This window comes from Vicia villosa, linkage group LG4 (assembly GCF_029867415.1).
Source record: "Vicia villosa cultivar HV-30 ecotype Madison, WI linkage group LG4, Vvil1.0, whole genome shotgun sequence".
NCBI classification, from domain to species: Eukaryota; Viridiplantae; Streptophyta; class Magnoliopsida; order Fabales; family Fabaceae; genus Vicia; species Vicia villosa.
The window spans coordinates 151,361,294-151,373,123 of record NC_081183.1 but is presented as its reverse complement, the minus strand read 5'-3'; the positions used below and the strand labels follow the sequence as shown (position 1 = coordinate 151,373,123).

At 38.3% G+C, this 11,830-nt stretch overlaps 1 protein-coding gene across 1 annotated transcript; it reads left to right on the top strand.

Moving 5' to 3' along the window:
* The first annotated feature begins 3,820 nt into the window (after positions 1-3,820).
* On the top strand, positions 3,821-11,216 carry LOC131595519 (squamosa promoter-binding-like protein 7). The gene is made up of 10 exons (XM_058867876.1): positions 3,821-4,565; positions 4,664-4,836; positions 4,997-5,223; positions 5,318-5,392; positions 5,498-5,605; positions 5,972-6,086; positions 6,404-6,539; positions 9,408-9,570; positions 10,104-10,649; positions 10,770-11,216. The coding sequence occupies exons 1-10, from the start codon at positions 4,078-4,080 to the stop codon at positions 11,055-11,057; spliced, it is 2,319 nt and encodes a 772-aa protein (XP_058723859.1). The 5' UTR covers positions 3,821-4,077; the 3' UTR covers positions 11,058-11,216.
* The last annotated feature ends 614 nt before the right edge of the window (positions 11,217-11,830 follow it).

The following is an 11,830-nucleotide window of genomic DNA, read 5'->3' as shown; positions in this document are numbered from 1 at the left end:
GGTCGTCACGCCGACTGAAGGGATGAAGTCCTCCGGTCGGGTTACGGACAGCGCGACTTGAAGCGGTCTGCTGTCTGGTGAGTTCCCCTCGTCAGAGTTTCGAGGGACGTCTCTTCTGGAGGGTTCTCCCCTCTTGGTGTATTTTGCCAGGTGGCCCTCTTTGATCAGGGTCTCTATGGCATCTTTGAGATGTATGCATTCGTCGGTCATATGCCCGTGACTCTTGTGGTACTTGCAGTACTTGGACTTGTCCGTCCCCGGTCTTGTAGGATTTGGCTTCGGGGGCCTGATGTTGGATTTCTTGAACTCGGTGTTCTGGCAGTCGGCCAGGATTTTCTCCCGGGAGGTGTTCAAAGGAGTGTAGTCGTTGAACCGCCCTGCCGGTCCTCGCCGTTCTTTGACATCTCGGGACCTGTCGTCCCTTCTTTTGTCTTGTCCTCGGCGTGACCCTGGATCCTCGAGGTTTGAGCTGCGAGCGGCATCACTGCCCCTCGAGGCTTTGACCGCGGCTGCCTCGCCTTCCTCAAAGTCGATGAACGCCTTTGCTTTGCGGAGGAGGGCATTCATCGAGTGCACCTTCTCAATCTTAATGGCCTTCTTGAAGTCACTACCGGGGAGTAGACCCCGTTCCAAGAGGTATCTCTTCATGTAGTCGGCCGTCTGTACTTGGACGGCCTCCTTGTTGAACCTTTCGAGGTAATCCCGAAGAGGTTCGTTGGGTCCTTGTATCACGGCCTCAAGGTTGGCTTCCGATTTTGGTTGTCGTCGGGAGGCTGTGAAGTGGCTCAAGAAGAGTTCCTTGAGCTCGGTCCAGGAGTGGATGGAGTTCGGACGGAGATTCCTGTACCAATTCATCGCCCCTTTCCTGAGAGTGGTCGGGAAGATGCGGCACTTGATTGAGCCCCTGACGACGTGATAATCCATGACCGCCTCGATGCTCCGAATATGGTCGTCGGGGTCAGTGGTCCCGTCGTACTGGTCCAATACTGGAGGTTTTTCCATCCCGCGAGGGAGGTGGGCTCTTCGGATGCTCCCGGACAAAGGGCTGCGGAAGTCCTCTTCGTCGCTTGGTCCTGGTGAATCGTAGTGCCTGTTTCGTCGGGAATCCTCTTGGTTGTCATCCAACGCAGCTTTGGAGGGGCCCCGACGGCCCTGTTCGGGGGAGGGGCTTCTTTGTTCAGCGGTTTCAGGTTTCTGGTTCTTCCTGTTCTTTCTGGGTGGAGAACGGGAACGAGTCCTCCGGCGGCGATGTCTTCTCGGGGGAGACCTTGAAGAGGATGGGGAACGCCAACGGTATCTTCTCGGCGGTGAGCGCGAGGAGGAATAGGAGCGTGACCTGTAGTGCTTCCTCGGAGAGGGGCGACGTCGTCGCTGTCTTTCTAGTTCGTGAATTCGGTCGTCCTGAATTTTGAGGAGGCTGTTCGTCAATTGTATTTCTTTGAGCAAGCGGACGGTGATGGGGTCAGCGTCCTCGGGAACGTTGAGCGGTTCCTCTTCTTCTCCATGACGGGCTCTCCGCCTCTCGGAGGTGTGGGTGAATGAGGAAGCATGTTGCCCATCTCGGAGGTCGGTCTCATTCACATTCTGGGCATGTTCTGGCCCATTGGTCGTTCGGATCTGCTCGCTGCCCCCGTTCTGAACGTGCCCTTCGGGAGGAACATGGTCGACATTCTGGACCTGTTGTAGGACCTGCAACAGCTGAGTGTCCTGGGTTTCATGCCCGGACCTTTGTCGCCGACGATCCCCTCGACGATGATTAGCTAGCTCGCGGGAGGATTCCTCGATCAGCTCGTGAAGGAGGAAAGGGTCAGCGCTTGGGATGTTGTTGTTGTTGTCAGCCATGACGATTGGAGATGATTAGCTTTGATCTTTGTTCGTTAAAGATGGGGAAGCAAGTTTCCCACAGACGGCGCCACTGATCGTACCTGATCAGAAGAATCGTCGTAGGCTGCTCGGATTGGATCTTCTAGGAAGGAGGAGGGGGGGTGTACCTGCAAGGTACTCCAATGCCAAAGTAAGTTGACGAGCAAAGGAGCGCAAGTACTAGCTAAAGGTTAGAAAGAAGTGTGTACCTGACCCTCTACTGAGAGAGGGTATTTATAGCCCCCAGCGCTGGGCCATGATCACGCTAGTGGACTGGATTTCCAGGCCCAACTAGGAGACTGCCAGGTTTCCTAGGCGGAAATATCGGAGGTGCGTGATGCCCTCTGTCCTGGTTAACCGCTCCGGAATCCCAGGGAGACGCGGTCTTATAGGGGCCACGTGGACTCCGTAGTATTCGGAGGATTGGGTGTGAAGGACCACTGCGCGGAGCAGGGTCCTCGGCAGTTAGGTGCTCGCGGGGAGCTGTGTGCCGAGCATCCACCTGCTCGTGGAGAGCACTGTGCCGAGCACCAGCTAGAAGACGGAGAGCGGTGCCGGGCAAAGCCGAGACGAACATGAAGCATCGTCTGCCAGTAGCTTAGGTTGGTTTGGGCCTTTAAGCCTAATGGGCTGAAACTAGGTGGGCCGAATCTCGGCCCAGCCCAGAACAGGGGCCAAACCGAAACTCGCTGTATTGGCAGGGGGTGAAGTATATTAAACCCTATTTTTTAATTAACATTCATCTTTTGTTTAAAACAAAACTTTTAATTTTTAAATATCAATTTTATTTTTTTTTCTCTATTTTACAAGTATTTTTTAATATAGTTTTTAATACAACTGAATTTATAGAATAATTATTTATTTTAAAATTAAATAATTCATTTCGAATTATAAATATATTTTATCTCATATTAAATAAATTTACGCATGCGAATAATTTCATACTAGTTTTTTTAACCTTATAAATATTAAAATTTATTGGTTATTCTCACATTTGTTTTTAATAAAATATTTAAATAAAATAGAAGCTTGAAAAGAGTTATAATAGTCCATAATTATTCTCATTTTATATTAATGATATTAAAAAATATTACTTTTAGCCAATTCTCTTGTCACAAACTTTTATCTCATATTTGATTTTTTTATAATAAATTCACATTATTAATTATTTTATGTTTATTTAGAAAAAATCAAAAACATATTAAATTTTATGTTTATATACAAATGATCCAAATTTAAATTGCAACTAATAAAAAAACTTAAAAAATCACATAAAATTGAATGTGTTTGAATGCTATTTTGTAAAAATCAATTATATTTTAGATTAGATTTATAAAAATTCAACGTATCTATATATTCTAATATATTTTATTTTTTAGATATTAGTTAGATATATTTCTTTAATAAATCATTATTAATTGATTTTGATTTGTTTTAATATAATTTATTAGTATAATTTGTTTTTTTGTATTTTATTTTATTAGTTTAAATATATTTTTTCCTATTTTATACTGTATATTTTATTTTAAATAAAATTTATTATTTTGCTCTGTTTTTATAATATTATTACTGATTACAAATTATAACTTATAAATTTGAATATTCAAAAGTTCGACTTAAACTAAATTTATTAAATTGGAATACACAAACGGTATAATTTTTTTTTAATTATAATCGTTAATTTATTAAAAATGTTTGATTTTTATTTAAATTTCTTTTAAAGTAATATAATTGGATGATTGTCATGTATTGATAGTTTAAAAATTTTACCATAATAATTAAACTCTTTAAAATATTATTTATAAAATTTAGGAATATTATTACATTAATTCAGTGAACAAAAGTCGTTGTATTATTAAAAATTTAATTCAAGAAGGTTATAAAAAAAAAAAAATCCAAAAAGCCCTTTTCATAGATAGATAAACAAAAAGAAAGACAAATAAAGTCTATAAGCGGTATCACACATCTGATCTCATCTCATCATATGTGACGACATTTCATGAATTGAATAATACACGCGTGTAATGAAAAGGCTAAACAGCGCGTGGCGAAGGCAACAAAGAAAACTTGAAAATGTCGCCACGATGACCCTACTGTAGGCATGGAAAAACAAACCCCAACAACCAGGACCAGCCACCACCGTATCGTACCTTCTCCGCCAAACATCCAACCACTCTCCAACAACCGCACTTTCCTTCAAACAATTTCATCTCAATGGAACCCCAACCTCAACCAACTCCTCCTCCGATGGACGCTCCCGACGATCTCTCCTCCGTTTGGGACCTAAGCTACCTCCTCGACTTCAATCTCGACGACGACGCATTACTTAACTTAAACCTCCAAAACGAACCTCCACCTCCCCCTCCAATTCCAAACCCTAACCCTAACCCTAACCCTCCGGAGAATGACAAGATCCGAAAACGCGACCCGAGACTTACTTGCTCCAACTTCCTCGCGGGTCATGTACCTTGTGCATGCCCCGAACTTGATGCGCTGCTTGAGGATAACGGTTTACCAGGCAAGAAACGCGCTCGAGCTGCGCGTGCGTCTGCATCCGCGCGATGTCAGGTTCCGAGTTGTGAAGTTGATATCTCTGAACTTAAAGGCTATCATCGACGGCATAGGGTTTGTTTGCGATGTGCTACTGCTGTTACTGTTCTTATTGACGGCGAGGTGAAGAGATACTGTCAGCAGTGTGGAAAGTAAGATTGAAGTTAATTAGTTTATGTTTATGCTTTCGAATTTTCAATTAGATCATGTTTATGGTGTTATGGTGATATTGATTTTGTTGATGTTACAGGTTTCATGTTTTACCGGATTTCGACGAAGGGAAAAGGAGCTGTAGAAGGAAATTGGAGCGGCATAATACTAGGAGGCGGAGAAAGCCTGCTGATTCTGCATCAGCGGTTGATCATGAAGTTCAAACTGTTACTCAGAATGATGATGCCAATTGTGATGGAGAAGCAGGGATAGGTTGGTTGGTTTATATTCTGGATCAGCATCACATTTTCAGTTTGTCAACTGTTAAGTCAATGGTTGAATAATTGTTCTTTTATTTCTTTTGCATTGGATGGCATCTTGTAACTTGATTTGCATGTGGTTTTTATTCACTGGATGTGTATGGATCTTGCAGATTATTCGAATTTGAGTAGTGAGAATATTGAAAAAAGAGTGTCCTTGGATCATGAAGAAGAACCGGTTGCTGTTGGGTCCTCAACTCCAGAGACCCAGAATATTAATGGGGAGAGTGGCGTGTCCTTTGTTGCTTCTGCTGAAACACAAGCAAATGTTGGAAATGATGTTTCCAATCTTTCCAAATCGCCTTCGTATTGTGACAATAAGAATGATTATTCATCTATGGTGGGTTGCCCTGCTTGTTTATTGCTTTTCTTTCACGTGTTTATTTTTGCGAGAACTTGTGATTGGTCTTTTCTGATTGAATGTTTGCTTGTAGTGCCAAACAGGTCGGGTTTCTTTTAAGCTTTACGATTGGAATCCTGCGGAATTTCCTAGAAGGCTACGGCTCCAAGTATTTAAAGCATTTCTATTACAGTTTAGTATTTTGGTTGTGGCATGGTTTTCTGCCATCTACATGTTAGTGACTGATTAACAAGCTGTCAAATGTTTTTTGCAGATATTCCAATGGTTGGCAAGTATGCCTGTGGAGCTGGAGGGATATATCCGCCCTGGGTGTACAATCCTGACAGTATTTGTTGCAATGCCAAATATTATGTGGATCAATGTAAGAGTTCATCCTGATGTTCTTGGCATTATAGTTCTAGTGCCATATCTTAAGTGGCCGTTGGCAATAAAATGAATGCTTTCTGGTTATGTTATGTGTCCCGTATTAGACTTTATTGTTCTTTGTTAAGCTCATTCTCACGGTTGCTAGTTTTGCTTCATTGATATGTTTGTTTGTGTTCCAATAATTTATGTGCCACCTTTAACATTTCTCCACCCCTTCACTTTACGAATCGGGAATTTCATTAATCAACTAATAAAAAGAATGAAAACCCCGTTTTCAAGTTTTAACTGAATTTGATTGGTTAATATTTTTTTTCCCTTTTTGATTTATGACTTCATTTTGTCTCTCTTATGGATCAACTAGTTACTCAAAGACCCTATGTATTATGTGCGTGATATTGTTGCTCCCAAAAAGATGCTATCTGGAAGAGGCGCCGCTCTAATTCATCTGAATGACATGATCTTCCGTGTTATGAAAGGTTTTTTTTTTCTTCATCTGTTCCCTTCTTATTTTTGGTTCACTCTTCACCTAAATTTTTTTGAGTTGTTATTCTTGAAGAGTATTTTAGAATCTGATTGTTAAGAGTTATGATTACCTCTTTAGTGTGTTGATACTCCATCTCAGAGATATGTAGCAGTGTGTTTCTGATTCTTATGAAACAAATTGAACGGTTGATTCTTTAATTGTATTATGTAATTAATACAAGTTTTCGTTATTTTGAGTTATTTGCTTAAAATTCCGAGTTTGGAAGCTTTCAATTTGTCTAAATTAGCCAGTACGTTTCAATGATTACAGATGGAAGTTCTGTGACAAAAGTCGAGGTAAACATGCAGGCACCTAAGCTTCATTACATTCACCCCACATGCTTTGAAGCAGGAAAACCCATGGAATTTTTTGCTTGTGGAAGTAACTTGCTGCAGCCTAAGTTTCGGTATGTAGTTTCACCTCTTCTAAACATCATTTAAAGCAGATTTTTGCCATATTCATTCGACAGATGAAAACATATTTATTTGCATTTGTGCATTGTATATACTTTTGGCTGGGAAAACACGCATAGGTCATAATAAGGAGAGTGATAGAAACTAGAGCCACACAAAGGATATTAATAGAAAAAACAACTTAATAATGGAACTGTGTTTGTATTATACCTGAAATGAAAATATTAGAATGTGCGATTTGCCCTCTCTCACTCCCCTGCCAGGTAGATGTTCCCATTCTCTCCCTAATTATTCCAGCATAAACCTGCAAGTCCCTGGCTTGGGCAGCTGCTAAGATAACAGTCTATTCGGAATCCAATTGTCTCTTGAAGTCCCAACCAACTGAAAGGGATGGAAGGTGATGTTGAATGTTATGACCGAGTAGTGAGATTGCAGCATTTGAAGAGCTCGCTGAATCTAAAGTATTAACCATTCGATTAACTTTGAAAAGAACTCTAGGCTCACATATAATTGATCGATGGAAAAAAAGTAACAACCAACATGATTCATTGTTTTTTGATTGATTGGGCTTTAGATTCATAATTTCATACTGATTGGATTGTCTTGAAATTATCTAACACTTTGTAACTTTTACCAAATTTGCCGCACCTTCGTAAAAATTGCAATTTAGGATGCACATTCTAGTTCCGCTACTTCTGTTTCTAAGATCACTGCAGAACATGTATTGGGACTATATTTTAAGGAAAAAAGAGAGGGCAGGGACTGTTCTCATAAGCATGCAATGGCTCTAATCTGTTCAAAAGAAAAGAGAGAGGCGAAGACTTCTAACAATAGACAAAGAGGCTGTTGGAATTTCCGCCTTCATTGCGGTCCGCCACTACTAGTAGCCTAAATTGTGGCATTTGGCTTGCCTTCATTGCAGCCTCCAACACCTTTCATCGTGTTGGGTTTGAAGGGGTGAATTTTGCTTAGAGACATGGCCAGTGTTGTGTTTATAAGTGCGGACAATTCTCACCTTACAAGCCGGTTTTGTAGGGATGTGTTTGGCCCAACCCAAATTCTAAGAGCCTATCCTAAATCAGTTGTTGGGTTTCCCACACAGTCCACGCTTCGGCTTCAACGAGGCCTGAGCGTGAGGGGGTGTGTTGGAATTTCCGCCTTCATTGCAGTCTGTCCCTAGTTGCCTAAATTGCAGCATTTGGCTTCCCTTTATTGTACCCTCCAACACCTTCATTGAGTTGGGTTTGAAGGGTTGAATTTAGTTCCACATTGTTTAGAAAGATGGCTTGTGTGTTTATAAGTGGGGGCAATCCTCAGCTTGTAAGATGGGGTTTTGTAGAGATGAGTTAGACCCAACCCTAGTTCTAAGAGATGTGATAAGATTTTACCATGGGATGGAAAGGGAACGAGGGAGGGGTAGGGGTGTGCAAAATATCCGGTTTTGATGTCCAAATCCATAACCCAACCTAAACCACTTTTAAATATCCGGATATAATTGAATGGTTATTAACCGGTTTAGTTATTAATGGTTTGGTTATCCATTCATATAATCCGGATATAATTAAATGGTTATTAACCGGTTAAATTATTTTGGATTCGGTTATAATCCGGTTATTATCCAAATCCAAATATTTTAATTCTCAAAATATTAATTTTTTTTTGAAAAAAAATATTTTCGGAAAAAATAATTTTCAAAACTGGATTTTTAAAAAAAACCGGTTATATAATCATAACCAAATTTATAACCGGTTTTATAACCAGTTTTGATTAAAATGTGGTTATGGTTATAAATCCAAACCATTTAAATGGTTTTAAAATGGTTATGGTTTGGTTTTTGAAAATAACCAACCATGCACACCCCTAGGGAGGGGGATAGATTCTTTTCTCTCAATACACAAAAGGGGAGAAATGAATTTACCATGGGAAAAGAGAGAAGATGGGGAGACACAATAGAATCCAGTTTTCTTGGTGAAAGGGGGGAGAGCAAGAGATACTTTCCTTCTGCGAGCAAATTAAGGGGGCAAATTAAGGGGGCGGGGGATAAACATTTAAAAATAATAATAGTTATATATAAATGTAATTAAACATTGTTAGAAAGAGGCTTTGATATGAATGCATTGAGAAGGACTAGCAACTGATAATAAATGTATCAGCTTTAAAAATGCTAAGAAATGAGATATAAAATCTTATTCTTTGTTATTGCTTCCTCATAGCTTTCCTCTTGATGTTTTTTCATTTTGATTTATTTTACATCAGGACTGTTTGGCTAAGACTTAATAGTTTTCCTGAGCAGTCGTGCATCATTTTTTTTTTTTTTTGATAATCAGTCGTGCATCATTTCTTTCGAATTCAAATATATGTATACTAAAATACCCATTAAGGACTGTTTGGCTACATACTCTATTATTTAGTATATGAATGTAGAGCATACCTATTAATTTAATGATGTGTAACATCTAATTAACATGTCATTATTTTTTAAAACTCGGTATCAGGCCATAGGACCTAGTTCTAATCCTAATCCGGGTGACGAATCCCATTTAAGTATACCCGTATGTACTACATACTTGATTTGGTAAAACACTGCATTATTGCTTCCTGAAGAGAACTGAATACTAGATACTGCAATTGTATATATTTTATTTAGGAATTGAATATCCTTAATAGGGTTGCATTCCTATACTAGCTGCACAGTTTAGTTGGTGCTACCTTTTGTTATTAATCTTTTTGGTACCACTCCAAATTTTTAGCCGACACATGTTTATGCTCATTTTCAAATGTATCATATTTGTTTGGCTAGTTTATATTTTGGTTCACTTATCAATGCACTGCTGACTGTAATGAGGTTATAACAATGGCAGGCTTCTTGTATCATTTTATGGAAAGTATATGAAGTACGAGTATTGCGTTCCGTCTCCACATAACTGGAGTGAAGACAGTATTTCTTGTTCTTTTGACAATCAGTTATATAAGATACGTGTCCCTCATATTGAGGAAAATCTCATGGGCCCTGCGTTTATTGAGGTAGTTATTGACATCTATTTGTTTCCTTAACTATGCTTTGGCCTCGATTTTTTATTTCCTGTTTGCTATGTTTCACTGCACGTTGAGATCACTTGACGCGGGCCAATACTTACTTTTGGCATGCTTTCTTTTAGATTTGTTAATTTCGTATGCATTATTTGCAATTAAATTGTCTATATGACATATTACTTCAGCATTTCGTTCTAGAAAATCATTTAATAAATTGAGGGTATTGGAGTTTTAATGGTCACAATTGAGTACTTTGAGCTTAAGTAATTTATCGAATGAGGCTCTTTGATTAAAAGCTGTTGTTATCATGGAAACTATTGAATTTGGGTTTGGAATTGTACTATAAAATTATAGTAAGAATTTTCTTTATGGTTGTAATGTCAGGTCTAGATAAATTGTTGGAACCTTTTAGTTTGATGTGATTTTGGAGATATTAGAATTCTTATTAAATTTCATATAAATTTTTCTGTACCACTTCATATTTTTTACATGTGTTTAATCTTTTGTTTCTTTCTTTTTTATAGGTTGAGAATGAGTCTGGTTTATCAAACTTTATTCCTGTACTTATTGGGGATAAAGAAATTTGCACTGAAATGAAGATATTGCAACAAAAACAAGATACATCTCTCCTTTCTAAACAATTTCGGTCTGCATCTGGTGGTTCTATTTGTAGCTCATGCAAAGCTTTTGTACATATTCATGCATCGTCATCAGACTTGCTTGTAGATATAGCATGGTTACTTAAGGATCCTACTTCAGAAAATTTTGACAGAATGGTATCTGCTTCACAGATTCAAAGATATTGCCATTTGTTGGATTTTCTAATAAACAATGATTCAACTATCATTTTGGGAAAAATATTGCAAAATTTGATAATTTTAACAGAAAGCATAAAATCCAATACAAATGATGTTGACATTGTCCAGCTACTGAAATGCATGCATAATGCCAGAGATGCTATTTGTCAGAAAGGTGGAAGTATAGTTTTGCACTCCAAAAGGGAAGGCTTTAAACCTGCCCGGTGCTGTTCTCAAGATGACAAGTTATCAGTTGATGAAGATAATTGTCAGGTTAGAGCCATTAATTTTGTTATTTATAGAGTGTTGTTTTTACATTTTTGTTTAAATGATGCACTTTTATCACAATTAACATGTATCTTATCTTATACATTGATTATTTTTGCTTTCCAGGGTATCCTGTTTAATGCAGATCCAGAATTGGGAGTTCCGAGAAGTCTTACTTTTGATGAAAAAAATCATAACACACCACTTTTGAAAAGGGATATTATAATGAATATGGAAGACTTGCCTAATAGACGCGACCATCGACATATTACCCGGGGATTCTTGACCTCTCGACCGACTATATTTGTACTTGTTTCGGTTGTTGTTTGTCTTGCTGTATGCGTATCCGTCTATCATCGTGGAAGGGTTACCGAGTTAGCAGTATCCATTAGAAGGTGTTTGTTTAACCATTAACAATTTTTTCAATTTAGTTTTTTGTATTTTGTAGCTGGTACATATTTGTTGTTATACTAAATAAAAAATAGATGTCATTAGAACAATTAGGTATTCTATTACATTGAAACTTGGAAGGTCTGTCCAAGCATGTTGATTTATGGATTTTCAATTTTGATATCCTGGAAAATTGCAATAGGTGCTAATTATGAACTCAATATTATGGGTAGAAGGTATAATTAGGCATACTACCCGATTATTACAACATAATAATCATAATTCATTTTGTTCATTTTCGTTTCACCATGTAGTAGTAAAACTTAGCAATGAAATTCTTAGAAATTTAATAAAAAGGATTTATAATTATAACTAAAAAAATTAGTTCAATTCATGATAAGTTATGCTAAATATTGAACTTTGATAATTTTGATAAAGGTCTAAGGGCAGATTTTTTTTTTTAAACAACCGAAAAAAAAACACAAATAACTACGTTTTGGAGAAAATTATACAAATAACCATGTTTCACAAAACGTTATAAAGGAGACATCAAATGAAATGACGACATCTCTTAAATTTATAAGGAAGGCGCCAAATGAGATGGTTCCTTAGTGCATGACTTTTTGACTTAGTCAAGTGAGATGATGCCTCCTTTATAATTTTGGGAGGAGGTGCCAATTGATTTGGCTCTTATTTCTCCAACATTTTTCACAGTTACTTACATTCTCTTCTTATTTTGGGTCATTTCTCCAACATTTTTCACAGTTACTTACATTCTCTTCTTATTTTGGGTCATG

Coding starts and splice junctions, on each gene's coding strand:
- LOC131595519 (XM_058867876.1), top strand. CDS start 4,078: ATGGAACCCCAACCTCAACCAACTCCTCCTCCGATGGACGCTCCCGAC. Junction 5,224..5,317: donor AGAATGATTATTCATCTATG/GTGGGTTGCCCT, acceptor GTTTGCTTGTAG/TGCCAAACAGGTCGGGTTTC. Junction 9,571..10,103: donor TGGGCCCTGCGTTTATTGAG/GTAGTTATTGAC, acceptor TCTTTTTTATAG/GTTGAGAATGAGTCTGGTTT.